This window comes from Crotalus tigris, unplaced genomic scaffold (genome assembly GCF_016545835.1).
Source record: "Crotalus tigris isolate CLP2741 ecotype Arizona unplaced genomic scaffold, ASM1654583v1 scf7180000017939.2460400, whole genome shotgun sequence".
Classification (NCBI taxonomy): Eukaryota; Metazoa; Chordata; class Lepidosauria; order Squamata; family Viperidae; genus Crotalus; species Crotalus tigris.
In genome coordinates, this window is record NW_024096731.1 from 657,572 (window position 1) to 677,193 (window position 19,622).

At 37.4% G+C, this 19,622-nt stretch overlaps 1 protein-coding gene across 3 annotated transcripts; it reads right to left on the bottom strand.

Moving 5' to 3' along the window:
* Nucleotides 1-162: 162 nt before the first annotated feature.
* CLTA (clathrin light chain A) lies at nucleotides 163-19,622 on the bottom strand. 3 transcript variants are annotated; one of them, XM_039344796.1, is made up of 7 exons: nucleotides 19,241-19,622; nucleotides 9,379-9,416; nucleotides 6,721-6,838; nucleotides 5,084-5,195; nucleotides 3,820-3,873; nucleotides 1,852-1,887; nucleotides 163-667 (listed from the first exon to the last, which is right to left on the bottom strand). In XM_039344796.1, exons 1-7 carry the CDS (start codon nucleotides 19,443-19,445, stop codon nucleotides 496-498), a joined length of 735 nt encoding a protein of 244 aa, XP_039200730.1. In that variant the 5' UTR covers nucleotides 19,446-19,622; the 3' UTR covers nucleotides 163-495. The 3 variants fall into 3 exon arrangements, with proteins under 3 accessions (XP_039200730.1, XP_039200731.1, XP_039200732.1); XM_039344797.1 differs by lacking the exon at nucleotides 1,852-1,887 and having other exon boundaries at nucleotides 19,241-19,620; XM_039344798.1 differs by lacking the exons at nucleotides 1,852-1,887; nucleotides 3,820-3,873 and having other exon boundaries at nucleotides 196-667; nucleotides 19,241-19,611.

Genomic DNA, 19,622 nt, shown 5'->3' on the forward strand with positions numbered 1-19,622 from the left:
GAAGTCCACGAGTCATAAAAGAGCCGAGGTTGCCTACCCCTGGTATAAACCAATGTTTATACTATAGTGCAAGGCAGTGTCAAGGGATAACTGCGAAAACAGTCGTTGAAAATACAATTTTCAGCCATTATATTCCCAAGTATTCATAGCTAGCACAACAGAGTCCTTCAGCATTTTAATATTCCCACACAACAGTGCAATTTAAACAGACCTTTAATATCAGTATATTTGAAAGTCAAATCTCAATGCGTAAGAGCAGCATAGAGACTACAGTTCTGGAAGTTTTCTCCCAGTTTGGACACCAGGAGGGCAGAGAGGAGGAACATGCAATCACAGAACAATGATCAAACTCTAAATACATTGTGAGGTTTGGTCCAAAAAAACAAAAAACAAAAAACAAACAAACATTTAAACATAATTAATCCAATTACTGCAAACACAGCTTCTCTGAGTAAAGTTAGATATTGCATTTGTAGTGTAGGGTGTGCTTTCCCTTCAGCGAACCAGCGGGGCCTGCTTGAGCGAAATCAGCACTGAGCGCATGCGGGACACGTCTTTCGCCTGCTTGCTCGACTTGGGGTTAAAGTCACAGAGTCGAGCCACACGTTCCCACTCGGTGCCAGGAGACGAGTCATCAACATCATTCACAAAGACTTCTTCAGCTGCCCTAGAAATAATGCAACACGTTTCATTTCAATGAAATAGGTCTCCCGCCCATTTCCCATGAGTTGCTTCCTAATTATTTGTAAAATCATCACCACCATCATCACCCAAAGTAGGGTCAATTTCCAATCCTCCTTTTAGACTTTCAAATTATGGAAGGGGCAATGAGACCCATGTGAACAGAGAAGTGCTAAGTCAAATGTCAGAGTATATGTGCTTGGTTTAACCGAGAAAGGTAATCTCAATCTTGGTGTACAAGGTTAAGGCAAGTGGGTTTATCAAGAATCAACTCCACAGATAACATAATCTGAGTCTGTGTAATGTGCAAACTTAACCATCAGCGCACAATCTCATTACCCACATACTGAATTCTGAATACAGGATAAATCAGAAGATCCACAATACAATGGCAGAGCATGTGTAATCCATGCAGAAGGTTCTAGGTGCAATCCTGAGCATTTCCATATAAGGCAAGGAAAAAGACTCCAATCTGAAATTTAGGAGAGCTATTAGGAGTCAGATTTGATGATACTAACTTTGAAGGATCACTGTTTGATTCTATATAAGGCCATTTCCAATGATCCTATAGACACCAATAGAAGTTGGTGTGGTGTGCTATTCAGTTGCCTTCTTAACAATTATTTTTAATTTTTACAAACTATAACATGAAACTGAAATGCTATTTTTAATGCTGCGGAGAGATAACAGAAATTAGCAGGAAAGAAAAAAAGTCACAGCCCTCATGCTTGAAAATGCTATGGACCTAAAGGCTGGAACAAGGAAGACTAAAGAAAGGCCAAGGAGAAATCTGCTTCATTTCATCTGCACTCGTGCGCACATTTTCTGCTTAGTGACATCACCACAAGTATTGTCCCTTCAATACTAGCATTCTGCTATCTTGCTCACAAGCAGGAAAATTATTTTCTGGAACTAACTGAAGCAGACTGTGAGCTCTGAACATAAGCAAATGCAATAAGCAGACCTACTTATGGGGAAGGGAAAAGGAAAAAAAACTACTCCCACAGAGTACCGGGGGGGGGGGGGGAAAGCAATGAGATGAACTTATGAAGTTCAGCACTGATCACAAGTATGGTTGTATTTTACAAACACCACTGATGACAAGGGTCACTACAACACTGCTATTTCATGGGACAAGACACTTAAGGGGCAGTGAAGAGTTTACTTAACTGTTCTAGGCTGTAGCAAGGATGGTTTATGTTTGTGCTTTAAAGGTGAAGAGAAACAAAAAGGAGAGTTTAAGTCAGATATAGAAAATGAAAATGAGCATAATGCAGATGGCAAGTAAAGCTGGCCAGACATGCACTTTGCAGCACTATCAACATTCAGGAACAGGTACCTCCAGAATTTATTTTACAGTAGCTGCACTATAGGCACTCTTCTCCTCCCCCAACCAGTTACAGGAAACAGCCTTTCTGCCTGAACTTCAACTGCAAAAATCAATGGCAGACACCACCTGTAAGTCCAGCATTTCACAAGTCAAGGGGTTTTTCTAGGACTGATCATCTGCCAAACTTCCATAACATTTGGGAAAAAGTTTCAGTACTAAATTCAGACTAGAAGTAGGCATGAAATACCCATCAGCCTTCTCAACTGCCATGCCGTGAAACTCTTCCGGATTACACAACAAATCTGAAAATATTGTAGGCAATTACGGAAATATAAATCACGGTGAGGAACACAGAGCCCCAGCTCCAAAGCAGTTTCATCATTATTTCTTTTTCCCTAATTCCTGACATACTCCATTCAACTACAACTTGCTCTGTATAGATAAGGAACACTGACTTCCTCATCTTCTGAACTTGCCACAAATGGGGTCTTCAAGCAGGAAGAAGGAAAAGTGTGTTGCAAATTGCTCATGTCTCTTTCTCTTGGTTCTTTTTTCAAAGACAATTATTCTATCAACACATCTATAATAGTATTCTGTTTTGTCCAGCTGGACTAGCACCAGCGAACATAAATATCACAATTCTGGCATGTGCATTGAGGAAAGAGGGCATTTGATTCTGAACAATAAACATCCAGAAATATATAAGAAGCACCTTTTATTTAAACGTTTTCAGAGTATAGAACTGGAATATGAACAGAAAAACAGAAAGTTATCCCGCTTTTTTCTGAAACAAGAGTTATTTTTACATAGGAAAGTGGTATAGCTAAATTTTACCTACAATTTCCAGAGCTAAACCCTCTAGCAATATTTTATGACTCTGAATGAATCCTCCCATTCTATATTTTATATATGGAAGTTGTACAGAACTACTTTTTCCCATTCATTTCCATTTCTTGTTAATCACTGCAGTAGTTTTACATCTAGTGTTGCTATAAAGGAGCTGCTGAAGTAGCTTTCATTATTTTATATGCTTGGGTAACATAATCTAAACAGTCAAATATATAAACCGTACAGGAAGAAGAGTACTCAGCTATGAGAAAACTACTGTTTTCAGTTACTAAATGTCACCTATATTTAGTTCAACAAAATTCAACTCTGCATGCTAAGAAGTTTAATTTTCAATACAGAATGAAATTTAAGGCAGGTTTGCTTATTACAAATTTGATGAAACCAAATGCTGATTTGGAAAAGTTCAATTTACTATTCAATTGCTATATTTCACCTATTCCAGCATTATCTATTAATTTTAATATTTTCACAATTCACTATTCCAGATATACACTCTACTGCATAACTCAAACCAAACCGTGAGTAATTTGACATCTCCAGCATTTGCTACATATTAATAACACGTTTACACTTTTTGTACTATATTCAAAACCCAACAAGAAGCAACAACAAAGCTATGGAATCTCTTCCCTTAACATTATAAAATTGTTCTTCCTTACAATTGTATTTGAAACCTCCGCCCTTCTTTGATTAGAAGCATCTAAATTATTCAGTGAGTGGCCAGGAGTCAATTGACCATTCTTGGATGCTATTAGTATTGTTTATTTTAACCGAATGTAATTCTCCATTCCTGCCTCTACCATACCCTCCCCCCCAAAAGTCAGATGTCTTCTTCCTATTTTGTTCTATAAGGTATGTCTCTCTGCTTAGGGGTACTTCGATCATAATAACCTTCAAGAGATTAAAAATGTTAAGTAAAACAGATGGATCAGAATATAACCAGTAGTTAGGCAACATACACATAACCGATCACGTCAGCGAAGGGTTGTTTGTAGAAAGCTTCATCTGCCACCCTAGATGGCAAGTGGTCCACAGAAGAGGCAAGCAGACAGAAGACAAAGAGAAAAGAATAAGCAAAAGGAAACATAGCCAAGTGGAATTAAATTTCAAATGATTAACATGCAGATTAATCTGACCCTAGAAAATACTTAGAAATTGTTAAGTGAAGGAAAAAAACATGTAAGAAATATGTGTTAAGAAATAAACTACACAGTTAAGAAACAACTTAGCTCAAGGAAGATAGGTTAGTCCTTTGCAGACAATCAAGCTTATAAAAAAAATCCTGATTGCTTTCTGTAAGTCTTCAAGGCATTGTTTTGCCCAATAAAAATTTCAACCTACGGGTATATTGGTAAAACTAAGTTGTAAACAAAAGCTAATAAAGGCAACTTTACTAATAGCTTTTTAAAAAGTGCCATGGTTTATGTTGAGAAAGGGAAAACCTGCTCTAGAGAGCAAGCATTCTGGCTATATAGTAAAGAGGACATGCCATCTGTCATCTTTGCAGTTCATTTTTATCACAAGGCAGGAGCTATGGTGGAAGAAGGCTAAGAAGCAACTGTAACTTCCTGACTGAAAATCACAGTAACCGCTAGAGAAAAAAAAAAAACTATTTATTGAATTGGCTGTAAAGTGAACTGTCAAAACACAGCAATATTTTTCAAGTGCTTCCTTCAGAAATATCAAATACTGATTGCAATGAAAAATCTTAACTCCTATTTTTCAGTTTTTATCCCAGACTACTGCAAGAAGAGATCTAACCAGGTATATACGTATGCATATATACATACACACAAACATACATATTATATAACCATAACAGTCTCTCTCTCTCTCTCTCTCACACACACACACACACACACACACACACTCACTCACACGTATATATTATACGCCTATAACATGCACAATTACGCATACACGCTGCCATTTAGTCTTTGGGAAAGGATTGAGACTGTCTCTATTACTGAAATTACAGTAGTTGTTCAATGGCACTAGCAAAGTCATGGTAATTCTTATTTTATATATAACTCCATCTATATAAAGCAAAAAGAGGGGAAGGGGGAATGAAAAAATCCTTATCCTGAACAGTAATGGATTCCTGAAAATTTCTCGGCAAGGATATTGTTTGCCAGTTATAATTAGCATAGAGCCACTATCATGTCAGCAAAAGAATATTAATAAAAAATTAACAAAATCCAGGATCATTAACAGTATCATTACCTGTTATTTGCTTTTGTTTTCTGTAGCTGTTCATCTTGTCTTGCATACCACTCCTCTAATTCCTTTATTGCTTTTTCCTTCCATTCTGCTTCTTGCTTTCGAGAGTTTGCATCTTTAAAAAAATATAGTCACAGACATGTGGTTTATACACAAATCTCTTGTCTTCTGGATGAAATAAAGCTAAGATTCTGAACTATTCCTAACTAAAACTATGAAGATTATAGAAGTTTGGGCATAAAAATCAATGGAATCTATAGTTCACCACTTAGATTTCGTTAATGACTATTACTGGCAGTAAGCACAAAGACTAGAATCAATTTCAAAATTAATAGTACAAATATATTAATTCCTTTCTGAAATGTAGCAAAAAATGAAACCAGATCCACCACACCAACAAAGTTCATGATCTGAAATAACTCTACAAGAGCAATGAAATAGTTGGTCACATATCCCAGTTTCCTTTTAAATTTTTAATCATCATCATCGTCGTCGTCGTCTTTATTGATTAGGCCATGGGCCATATCAAGGTGCAGAATTCCAAACAAACATTATATTAAAATGCAGTAAAAACAGCTTAGAATGGAATTAGTTAAAATATAATTTAGGATAAAACAGAAATAAAATACAATTTAAAATGAAATTGGGATAAAATATATTTTAAAAAAGAAATTAGAATCAAATACAGCAATTTAAGCTGTAGATAGATAAAATATGATAACATTATATTTCACGATCACCCCTACAATTTACCCCAATCAGTCTCACATATGATGATCTCAGCCGAACCATTTTGGTCAGGTACTGTGCTGTGTTAAATGTAATTTTCCAATTCTGGCTGCACATAAGGTAAGGTATTTTGATATGGGGGTCCCAACGGGTCATTTGTTTAGTGCAGTGTTTCCCAAACTTGACAATTTTAAGGCATGTGGACTTCAACTCCCAGAATTCCACAGCCAGCGTTGCTGGCTGTGGAATTCTGGGAGTTGAAGTCCTCATGCCTTAAAATTGTCAAGTTTGGGAAACACTGGTTTAGTGTATAGGCCAAGGTACCTGTCTCTCACCTTCTTATACAGGCAGCAGTGAAATAGGATGTGAGCCCAGTCCTCAACCTCTGCCACTTTGCAGATGCTGAGACGTTCATTATAGGATATAGAGTGGAATCTCCCATATCTGGCCATTTAAGTTTTTTCTTGCTTCTGTTTTTGAAATATTAATGACTAGTTCTTGCAAAAATTAAATATTCTACATAGGTCAATGAATGCTATGCAAACTAATCAGCAGAAAAACATTATACATGTGGGGGGGGGGAAATCACACAAATGAATTATTTCTAGCATTTGAGATTATTTGGCAAGGATGTTCATTATATATATTCTATAGTATACTTTAACAACAGATCTGCCCAAGCTTCTGTGCCTGAATAATTCTCTCCTCTCTACCCAAAGGGCAGGAAGACATAGTCAAAAGGGAGTCAAGATGGATCCAAGGGAGAGGGCCCCCAATAGCAAATGAAGCATGCCTTGCCTATGGCTTGCAATTCGGGGATAACTGACAATACTGTTGCTCCAACAGTCCTTACTCGGTTGAAAATAAAGTTCCCATTAACAGTTATGTGCTGCTGAAAATTAGATTCTTACCAAGCTCTTCTAGGCGCTCCCGCTGCTCTTCTCTCCATTTGCGAATGCTCTCTGGTTCTGTCTGCAGACGATCAGCTTGAGATATAGCAGCATAGCAGTCTGAAGGACCATTGCTCTCCTGAGCCAGACAAAGAGGCAACCATTTTTATAATTGCTCATGAATAAAAATGAAGTTCTAAGATAGCTTTGCTAGGAAAATGTAAGAAGAGGCAAAGGGATCAATAATGACAAGTTATTTGGGAAGATTTGGTACTATATAACCTCCATGGCAAATGAAGCATTAAAAGCATTAAAGAGAGAAGCAACCTAGAACTAAAGAGAATCTTCCTGACCGTTAGAACAATTAAATCAATGGAACAACCTGCCTCCAGAAGCTGTGAATGCTCCAACACTGGAAGTCTTTAAGAAGAGATTGGACAGCCATTTGTCTGAAATGGTAAAGAGTTTCCTGCCTAAGCAGGGGGTTAGATGACCTCCAAGGTACCTTCCAACATCATCATCATCATCATCATCATTATTATTAATTCATTAGATATGAACCTCAGTCAACTGAACATTCAAATTGGCTGGCGCTGATAGTTAACATGGGTTGCTACCAGCATCCTAGGTGTCAACCAGGTACCCTCTTAAAATAATAATAATAATAATAATAATAATAATAATAATAATAATGGAGAGGAGGACGTGGCAGTGCCTGGAGATAGCAGAATAGAAGAGAAAGAACTGGAGAAGATAACAAAATACAAAGACCTACAAATAGAAATAGAAAGACTGTGGCAAAAGCAAGCAAGGGTAGTACCAATAGTCATAGGCTCCTTGGGTGCAATCCCAAAACAACTGGAGCACCACTTGAACACAATTGGCATCGACAAATTCGCTATTAGTCAATTGCAAAAGGCGGCCTTATTAGGAACTGCTTCCATCCTGCGACGATATCTGTAATACCATCAAACATCCACATCTGCCTATCCCAGGTCCTGGGTAAGGACTCGATAGGTAGACAAAATGCCAAATCCAGTCTGAACATCTGGCTGACTGTGCGATGATCGATAATAATAATGGAGAAGAGAACAAGGTTTCTGGGTTTCAGCCTTTTAAAAAAAGTATCCCCAGCTTAAGTTATGAAAAAGCAAGAAAATCTCATCTTTTGCTGAACAGAGAAGGGGCAACACTAGTAATAGTATTTTGCTAAATATAGATGAATCCTAGTCATCTGTAGGAAATAGAGAGTGATATAATTGTCAGATTAGACTACTGGCAAGCATCTCCTATACTTCCCTGATATCACACTGACCTTCAAAGAGGTGCTGCCACTCAATATACTTTTCAAATAATAAAAAGAGACATATGGTATGTTTATTTAAATTGGAAGATTCATCATGTACTCATGGTAAATATTTAGAAGCCAATTTGATGTAGTGGTTAGGGTATCAGGGTAGAAATCTGGATATTGTGAGTTCTGGTCCCATTATAGGTCCAAAGCCATGGGTGAATATGAGCCAATCACTCTTTCTCAGTCTTAGGAAGGAGGCAATGGCAAAACACTTCTGAAATATCTTGCCAAAAAAACCCACATGGATCTATCCAGGCAGTATCCAAGAACTGGACATAATTGAACAGAAGAAAAATATATATACCATCGTATGGCTCTTTGAATTACAGGTGGTCCTCAACTTAATACTATAAGGACCGGAAAATTCATTGTTAAGTGGGACGTGATATGACTGTGACCTCTGTCGTCTCCTGCCCCTATTGATTTTGTTCACTGGAAGTCAGATGGGAAGATTGCAAATGGCAAACGTGTGACTGCAGTACATTGCAATCGTAATGTGAGTTGGTTGCCAAATGCCCACATCATGATCATATGACCATGGGGATGCGATGGTCGTTAAGTCACTTTTTTCAGCGCCACGTAACTTTGAACAGCTGCTAAATGAATGGTTATAAGTCGAGGACTAGCTGTGTGCAGATCTGCTTTCTAACCACATTCACCATATGACAGGCACTTTGTTAGTGCTTCATACTATCACAATTATCTTTTTTATATTTTATATTACTAATACTTTTCATATTATACTTTAACTGCACAATATATATTTTCCCACAGAATGCTCTGAAGCTAGTTGATTGAGGAATGATCAGTTCTGAGACAAACATACCAAAGAGCTCAAAAAGAAAGGCAAGTTCATAAATAACAAGAATCTGCTGCAGGTGCTGAACACAATAGGTGTATATTTATAAATTGACAATAAACAGAGATGCATGTGATAATCAAAGTGCCTTGTCAGCTTTTTGGCTGACTCCCCCTCCCTAACCTGTTTTTTTTCCCCCCTGGCATAGTCCTAGCATAACCCCTTGCATCCCAGGGAAACAGTAACAGAAGCTTTTAGGAATTCTTACATTCACATAACTTCTTACTCTTGTATCTATGCCAAGATTCAAAGCAAACAGGGAGTGAGTTGCTGAGATGCAGAAAAAAAGAGAATCCCTTCTGCTTTTCTAAGAATACCCACTAGCCAGCCTTTTAAATTTTAGAAATCAGTTGACAACTCCAGCATCATGTGGGTTTAATACTGAAGTGCCGGAACAGGCAACAAAACATTGTCAAGAGTTTGGTTCAATCAGTGGTGACCATTCTTATAGTAGAATTTTACTTACCTGGTAGATATCGCCATTCGTCACTCCATCAATTGCCTCTGAGGAAGAAGAAAATGGTCTAGGTTAACTTTCTTAGCAACAGAATCTTTCTTTAAAAGAAGAAGCATTTAAGACTATGTAAGAAAGTAAACTAAAGAATGATGCTTTAATTACGGTATAGTATTGTAAACTAGCTTCACCCTCTCAGCAGGAAATTGCGAGACTATATAAACTAAGAATAAAGAGACAGAAAGCTCATGTTTCAAAGTTCTTCTCTTTCAATTGTTTACTTGATGGACAATTTTTTTCAATCCAACTCTTCCCTTCCTAATATAATATTTTATAAGATACCAGTTTCAAGGTACCTGTTAAAGCCACTATTATAATAATATATAATAATATATATTATTCCACAAGAAATAAACAATTCTCTGAAAAATAATTCCAGTGATTAGAAGTTGAGTCTAACCAGAGTAAAGCATAAATTCTACTAGATTAGGAAAATTAAAAGCTACATTTACTTTGGAAGAAGTTATAAAATGCTTAAAAATGAAATGCCAAGAATTACCACTTTCCAGTGAGATTCAAGGAACTAATAAGACTGGTTATATTTAAAGAGAATAAGAAGCTTATTTGAGGGACAGCCTCTTCCCAGTTACATCTACCCATCCCATCAGGTCTACATGAGAGACATGATGCGGATGCCATCAGTCAGAGAGTTTAGTCCAGACATGTCAAACTCGTGACATCGCATGATGTATTGGGACTGTTTTGCCATTGCCGGCTATGGAGTGGGCGCAGCTTCTTCATGACACATCCGGCCCACGAGCCAGCAGTTTGACACCCCTGGTTTAGTCCCTGAGGTAAGATTGGCTGTCTAGAAAGTACTTAAAAGTTATTCTGTCAAATAGCTTGGGGATCCAACATTAGAAATGAACCTGCTAGGTGGCTATATATAGTTAATTGAATGCACTCTCTTGTATGCTTTCCTGTCATTTTGTTTTATTTTTTATCTTATTTTTCTTAATTTAAATTGGTTTTTAGTGGTTATGTATTTTAATATATATGCCACCCAGGGTCACTATGTGAAATGGACAGTTATACAAATGTGTTCAATAATATAAAGAATGCATAAATGTATATATAATCAAGAATGCATAAATGTATATATAATCTGCTTGAATCAATCCAGTGGAAGACAAAGGCTGCTTCACTGAAGATTATGGAGCTTTATCTACCATGCTGGTCCACTGCACATCACTTGATAGGTATTTTCAGTATATGGCTGAGAGGACCAAAATCACCCAGCTGGCTTCTGTGCCTAAGCAAGGACCAGAACCAAGACTCCTGACTGCTAATCCAGTACTTTAACCATGACACCTCAGTGGCTCTTATATTTACCTGTACAAATATATGAGTGAAAATGCTACTTTAAAACTCTTAATCTCAAAATATTATTTTCATTTACATACCTCAAATAGTTAGGCAATGCAAAAGTATATATTATGCTAAGAATTATACAACTAAAATAGAGTACTTTGCAATACAATGTCTAGCATCATATATATATGGATAATTAGATGTATGTATGTATGTATGTGTATGTGTGTATATATATATATATATATATATATATATATATATATATATATATATATATACATACACACACACACACACACACACACACACACCCCTAAACTCTCCTGGTGATCGTATTTTATTTATATTATTTTTATATCTATCTATCTATCTATCTATCTATCTATCTATCTATCTATCTATCTATCTATCTATCTATATGGCACAGCCATTTTATATATATATATATAAATGGCACAGCCTTATAGCATAAATGATTTAGTATTAGAAGTCTGAGTGACAACAGCTTCTATGATTTTAAGCTACATTGGTTGATACAGAAGAGATGCGGCTATCCCAGAAATATTCCATTTATTTCCAGAAAGGAGGGTTTTAAATATAAATTTGACTGGAAGACCAGTCTTCTAAGAATAAAAAGTGATCAGAGTTGCCAGAAGAACAAACTGTTGCTTCTGACGGTTAGTTTTGTTTACCTACAGGAGGAAGACTGATATGATAAACATTTTATCTTGAAGGTTCAAGTTATAAAGGCTCCCCTTCCCCTGAGATCAGCTTGCTAAAATATGAAGTTCAGATCACAGTAGAAATGGTTTCTTGTAGAACTTTAATTCCAAACAGACTAAATTTGTCTGCCTGGGCCACTTGTTCAGAAATATCAATTCCTTGATCCTGTTGGGTGATTATTTCACACTCAATTCCTATTCAAGAATCTCTGAGTTTCTAGAGAAAAAAATAAGGCAGATCCCAGTCTGCTTCATCATGATTGAATCTGCTTTCTATGCTACCAGAGTAAAGTAAAAATGAAGCCCAGACAATAAACCCAACGGAGTCCATCATCAATGCCACAAGCCACTGAGTCTAGTTTGTTTTGCTAGCTGGAACTGAAGAGATCATTCTCAAATTAAAATAATCCACACATCCAAAGAGAGCAATGGGAGGGAGAGAAATACCTACATTATTATATTATCATATTCTCTGTAAATTTAAGATGTCTCTGTCATTTTAATATTAAACTGAAGAAATACACTATAATTTCTCTCAGGTAAATACAGCAATACGTTTGTCTCATGGTGCCAAATAAGTTCAAATTTATCAAGCTCAAAGGAAATAAAAGGGCAAGAAAAATAACTATTTATTTGATACAAACTATGTGGAAAGAAGTTCAAATCAATTTGCAACTGTGCAAGAAATCCAGAATTATGAACACTTGGCTCTAAATCCCAAACCTCCTATTTCTATTAAGAAGTATTTCAGACCTTTGCTTAGAGAATTCTAAATATAAATGGGCAAGATGTACAATCTTTATCTGCCAAAAAGGATTTACTTAGGTGGTCAAGTCTATCAGCTTCAGCACAGCTAGACTGTTAGGCCAAATAAAAATACTGCAATATAGAAGAGTTATGACATTGATGTACTTTAATGTGTTCCCAAGAACATGTATATGGGAAGGGAAATATATAAAACTCCAATAAGAAGACTAGCTCGGTTCATGCAGGGTAGGCCCTATATGGAAACTACAGATCATTTTCTTTTATATTGTTTTTTCTATAATGACATCTTTACATATTCTACAATTCCATTAATACAATTTTCCAGGGCAAGTAGAAAATTAGATTCATTCTCTACTGTCAGATTAGAGCAACTTAATTTCCCATTAGGTTTTTTTAAAATTCTACCTTATTTCCAAAATTCATAACAATCCACAGTTTAGAATTAAAGTTTTATTGAGATTATCAGTTTTATTAATTTTAATATTTTTTTAAAAAAATTTACCCATAATAATTAGCTAATATTGTGAGATTTGAGTCACACAAATCAAAAGGTTAAATATTTAAAGAGATGAGGGGGAAAATCCAGTATACTAGATTTTTTTTTTTTTTTTTTTTAGAAACAGGAACTTTACACTTGGCTATTCCATCCTTTGCCAGATGATTAGATATCTGTGGTCAAGTTCTTCCTGTTATTTCCGAAAATAGTTACCAGGAACAGAGCACATCAGGCCCTGAAACCAATTCAAACCCATGTTTTCAAATCCCAGATTTTTTTTGTAGGATGTTGAAATCTGCAACATGTAAGAGAAATAAGTGTGTGTGTGTATTTGTTTTACTAAGAAAAGATGTGAAACATCGAAACTGGATCACATTTTTACATTTCCAGGTTGCCTGGTAGGAAAACAGATTTCACATTCAAATGTCAACAGTTAATTTAAGGAATATTTTTAATTGCAATTATTTAAATAAATGCTTTAGTTGAGCTCCATTGTCAGAAAGGATAATTTAGAATATTATTATATGAAATAAATTCCATTCAACAGAACTGTATCTGGAACAACTTAAGATTCTGTGTTTAGATTGTGCTAATGAATACCATATTATTGAACACATAACTGTAACTTTCACTGTGCAGTTATTTTCTCTGTTTCTCCGCTTATTCATAATTCATAATGACTACTGTGCTCATGGATTGTTTCTTATAATACTAAACAGCTTTATGTACTGTATGCATTAAAAATGGCTCTGATAGTAAATAAAACTTAACGTTTGCATTGGATTAAACATTCCTAGAGGCACAGTCTGATAATAAGAGGGGAACACTATCTGCATTTAAAAGAAAATAGAGCATGAAGCTGATAAGGAGTTATAATTTATCTACACAGTGAAGCAGAAACCCGCACCTGTCTCCTTCCTTCACCAAACATACCTAACAATAGCATTTACTATTTAATATTATTCCCCCACCACCACCTTTGAGGGAAATGGGGAAATGAAGGATACATATTTCATAAAGAGAATCATATCACAGGGGGAAACCTAATTAGTTCCAAGTGGTGATATAAACATTTTATTAGGTATGGAAATTTAATCAATTTAAAGACAAAGCACTGTCTTTAAAAACAGAATGCCATTCTATCGAATAGTAATAACATTTTCTAAGTTTTAGCTGTTGGGACACTCAAGTTTTAGAAAATATGAACTGGGTTGATATCTTTCCAAACTCCTTTTCCACCAAAACATTTTTGCATTGCTCTTCTATTCTTTCCAAACCAATGGAATGTTGGAAAGATACTGTTGTAGGATAGCCTGTCATAAAATGGAACAAAAAAAAATGTATATAAGGAGGAAGAATCCAATAAAATAAAGGCTGAGTTTGAAAATGCGGAGCCAAGTTAAAATTTCCAGAAAAAGCCCACTAATGCATGCTATGGGAGGGGCATTTAAGCAGTGGCTTAAAATGTTACTAATACCAGCATTCTGAGCTTACTTCCCCCTGGTCACATGACCCAGGGTACAAATATGGTTAATATCTGGAAAAATGTCAGAAGCCATCATCTACATGGTTTCTCATTTTTTATTCTATTAATTTTGCTATCCATTATTTTATTTGCTCTGAATATTTAGCCAAGGAAAACATCGAGGATGCTGCAATACAGGAACACCCTATTGCCGTGGTGGCGAACCTATGGCACGCATGCTACAGGTGGCACACAGAGCCCTCTCTGTGGGCAGACGCACTGTCGCCTCAGTCCTAGGCCTTCAGCTGGATTTTATAAAACCTTTTTGCTTTAGGCCTCCGCCGCTGGGTACAAAAAAGAAAGGTTCAATCAATCGATCAATTTCAACTTCTCGTGGGGGAAAAAAAATCTCGCAAAGTTGGAATTGATTGATTGAACTTTTCAGTCCTACCCAGCCTACCGTTACCACTGCAGCCACGCCCACCCAATGGGCCATACCCACCCAATGGGCCATGCCTACCCGGCGATACATAAGTGGGGTTTGGGTTGCAGTTTGGGCACTCAGTCTCTAAAAAGTTCGCCATCACTGCCCTATTGCATTCCAAGCGAAGCAGAACATGGCAAAATATATAAATGTTAAGGATGACAATTTAATGATTATAAAATCAAACCCACAAATCTCTACATGGTTTAAAATTAACAAGATAACAAAAAAATAGAAATGCATGTTCTTCTTTCAGTACCAGTAACTCCTCCTTACAGTTCTAAAAAAATAAAAATTTTCTCCCTATACTCTGTCAAAGTGGAAACCAGACTATGAATGCACTCAGAAACTAAGACCACCATTTCACCCAACATTGATTGTAATTACCTGCACAGGCCCCCAGCTCAAATCCCAAAGACAAGCTATAGCCGAAAGTATGTTACTCTGCTCAGCCCCAAAGTAATGTCTCCTTGCATTTGTCACAGAACTGCAACCAATGGTATTGTGCTCAGAATTACACAGCAGGCTATTAAATGAATATATCACATTTTTATTTTGTTCAAAAATGTAGATCAGTATTTCTTAAACAAACCTAACTTTAAATCCACATAAAATATATCCCACAGAACCTGAACATGTGTCTGTAATAAAGCCAATCTATTTGTTTTTTCACAAAAGCTTATTTCATAAGCTGTGCAAATTATCCTTCAAATATATATGTAAAGAAAATGACTCTGTGTATGTAAATAAATAAGCAAACAAAAATATCTATTTTAAACCAAACCCATCTCTAAAGCTTTTAGCCAATCATTCTACAACAATTACTATTCGTTATCAAATATGTAATGGATTTGTCACATATAGCAAATGCCAGGAAAAACTCAAGCTGATTTACATTATTCTTATCAAAAACAAATGAAGCAGCAGGGCCATTTGATCCAAAGACTTTATATTAAATAAACACTGAATTTATGAAGTATGCTTCGACTTTCCTTTTCTACTAATCCAAATTAAGATCAAGCCATTTTAATTTATTCAAATACCCGATTGTGTTCAAGATTGCTTTTCTATTTTCTATATACGCCCACTTGTTCCTCTAATTTTTGTGTGTGTGTGTGTGTGTGTGTGAATTTGAACTGCTATTGCACAAAACAGATATGAGAGCAGTTGAGGAAATAAAATCCATCCTTAAGAATTGTAAGACAGCATGTACTGAATGCTTCTGCTTTTTCTCCCATTTCCTACAGCCAGGGCAGTGTGATGGCTCAGCAGTTAAGATACTGAGTTTGTCGAGTGGAAAGCCGGCAGCCCAAGTTCGAGACCTGAACTACATGTGATAGGGTGAGCTCCTGTCCTTGCCCCAGCTCCTGCCAACCTAGCAGTTTGAAAGCATGCAAATGTGAGTAGATAAATAGGTAGCACTTCGATGGGAAAGTACAGTGCTCTGTGACATATTGGCCACATGACTGCAGAAATGTCTTTGGACAGAGTTGGCTCAATAGCCTTGAAATGGAGATGAGCACTGCTCCCTACAGGCAGCAACAACTAGTAGAATAAAATCTGCGGGGACTCCTTTCCTTTTTTACTGTATCTATAGCAAGAAGGCTCCTCAAAACCCTTCTGATGGCAAGTCAAATCTGGCATTAGCTAACACTTTTTGTTCTCATTCTTCTTATAGTGACCATCAGGATAACTTAACATACTGCAAACAGAAGTCTCTTTTAGTTAGATATTCTACCTTCTTCTGCAAAGGGGACAAAACCATCTTTTAGAGAAATTCAAGATACAGGTGGTCATTTACTAACCATTTGAAGTTATACCACCCACCCCCAGCTACTTATGATCCGAGTTTGAAATTATGATAGCCAACCTCCCCATGGTTACATCATCATATTTTCGGCATTTGGCAACTGGTTTATCCTTATGGCTGATTGCCGCTTCCCAGGGTCATGTGACTGCAATTTTTGGCAGTTTTTCTGGTTTCCAACGTTTCTGGATGAAAAAGCACATTGGGTAAAATGGGTTCATTTAGTGACCAGAACAAAAAATGTTGTAAAATCAGGTATGATCATGTGGTGACCTGCTTAACTATCATAATTCATAGCTCAATTATGGTCATAAGTCAAGGAGTACCTGTACTGTACCCGTAGTGATTTTACACTAAGGAATTTCATCAAGATTGCTTCATAGGAGCAGTCTTAGTTTTATGATGCAGAGATTTTGAAATAGAAAGGAACTAGGTGGTTAAGGAACCACAGTAGAAATCAGGAGACCACAAGTTCTGATCCTGCCTTCGGCACAATGCCAGCTGCATTAACGTGGGCCAGTCACTTCCTCTTAGCTGTAGGAAAAAGGCAATGGCATAGCACTTCTGAAAAACCAGGAAACTACAGGGACTTGTCCAGGCAGTCTTCAAGAGTCAGATACAATTGAACAGAAGGGCGAAAGGGGTGTTAAAGCAGATGTTTTATTTGGCTATTTCATCAGTTTCCTAGCATTGAATGTACTTTAGTCCTAAAAACACTTAACACTTCTCTGCATTGGCAGAAGATAATGTTGTACAACCACTAAATGGTTATCCATAGTCTAGGAATGAAATACAATAGTGGATCAAATCATAGCCAAAAATGCAATCTGTAGTCTCAAGCTGGAATCGCACAGATCGAGAACAGATTTGTTTCTATAATTCATTTCATGCTAATCAAATATAAAATAGGGTGAACGAGAATCATTTTTAAAAGGAAGAAAAAAGAGAAAGAATTTGTTTTTCTTTAACTTACAGAAACTTACAGTATCCACAAAGGAGGAATTGACCTGTCTTGATTAGGGACAAAACAGTAAGTTTACAAAAGATTAAAAATCTTTTTTTGCTGAAAATGAACAAAAAGGATTTGCTGATTAAAATATATTAAGCATGGGAAGAAGGGAATGATAATATAAAGGGGAAATGGTAAAAGCTTATAACTGCTATAAAGAAGATCAGAAACCACTTCTTTAACCTTTTCCCTTTTTTTCTCTTTATTTCTATCTTTTTTGTCCAAAACCTATACTCTATAATAAATCTAGTATAAAACATCCAAGTTAAAGGTTTGGTGATGGTGTCCCTTTAATATTTAACAAATTTTAGATTTATTATGTTGTTTAAAGAACCACCAAAGGAAGGAAATGGTGACTGAGAGAAGGTACTTACAGTTTCTTACTAAATATATAGCGTGAAAAGACATGTAAGCAGCTTAGAGTATAAGCTGAGAAGACCTAGTTTCACAACATTTTCCTAAATGGACTTTATGTTTAAATAAATAATTATATTCTGCCCAGTTCAGAGATTCCATGTTGCTGATAATTTAAAAAAAAAAAAAAATAACAGAAATCGCTCAATAGCTATATAGTTTTAAAAAAAGGGAACCAGTTGACGTGCATATGAGGATTAGACACAAAACTGCTGATCTTAATTGCCTTATGCTCTTTTAAAGGCCCAGATCTCTGTTGCTTTGTGGAAAGATAGAACTATATTGTAGTGGGCATACAGTTTTCAGGGGAAAGAAAATTCCCCAAGGAACCAACCAGCTTCTGAAAAAGGCCTGTTTCAGGTCTATTCCCCCTTGAAGTGTTGAGGAGGAATCCACAGCATTCCTTCATGGACTATTCAAAACAGGATGAGTGGATGCTAGAGAAGGCAGGCCCATAATTATTTCGGCCCCAAGTAGGAATTATAAGTAATGACCAGCACCTTGAATGTTATGTGGAAACAAATACAAATACTGGCGTTGATATGAACCAAAGTTGTTGGGAAGACGAGCACCCCAATAATCTAAAGTGAATTGTGAGGCAGGAAGAAGAGGTGGAAAAATGTGAAGCGCAATGATTTCTAGTCAAATCTCCGACTGGAAAAATGACTAAAGAAAGGGAAGTTTGAGTTCAGTTTCGCGGCCAGTTTTCTTTACCGTTGCTCATTTTTGTTTGTCATTCGACGCTTGGATTCTCCCTACCACGTATCAGACGGGGCGAGGCAATCTGCCTCAGGCAGCCAACTCTCAAATATAGGCTCTCATTAAGAGGCAGAGAAGAAAAAGGCGCCTAGAGTCCCAAGGAGCGTGTCGGCTGCAATTGCTTCCAGGGACATGAACTGGCTCAGTTTGGGGGTGTTCGTTGTTGTTGTTGTTGTTGTTGTTGTTGTTGTTATGCCTCAAGTACGTACGGTATTTTTTTTCAGAACCTCCCAAACATTTCAGATTAACCCATCGGACTGCTTTCCAAGTTTGGGGCTACCCGCTATTACAAGAGTCTTCACCTACGATCATAACGGCACAGATTCCCCTCGGGTCAGCCTAACGAGAACACAGCCAAGAGCGGAAGGGGAGGCAGGGTCTCTAACCACCATTAGGCCACTCTACCCCACCTCCACCCACCCCCCCGCACAGCTATCGACGGGTCAACGGAGGGCTCGAGCGCGAGGCTTCCCTCCCCGATCACGTGACCGACTCCCCCCCCCCGCCCTGCACATGCCACTTTCTCCCCCCCTTCCCCCCACCCGCGCGCTCTCTCCTCGGCCGCCGCTTTCCTACCTGCGGTCAGCGCGTCTTGGCCTTGCAGCCCGACGGGCACCTCGCCGTTTTCCAGGATATTGTAGCCCTCGTCGTTCTCGATGCCCGCGATTTCATTCTCCTGCTGGGCCAGGAAAGCGGCGGCTGGGTCTTCTTCGCCGCCAACCCCCAGTGCCCCGTTTCCCGCCACTGGCTGAGGGGAGCCGAAGAGATCGAACTCGGCCATGAGCGAAAAGGAATGCGGGTGGGGGGGGAGCCAACCGAAGGAACGGATCCAAGAGACAAGCGGCAAAAAAAATAAAAATAAAAAACCCAACAACCCCACACGAAGCAACCGTTTAACGGATAGCAAGCACTATTTCCGGCTTCCTGCTGCTAATCGTCCAGCAGTCAGCACCCTTTT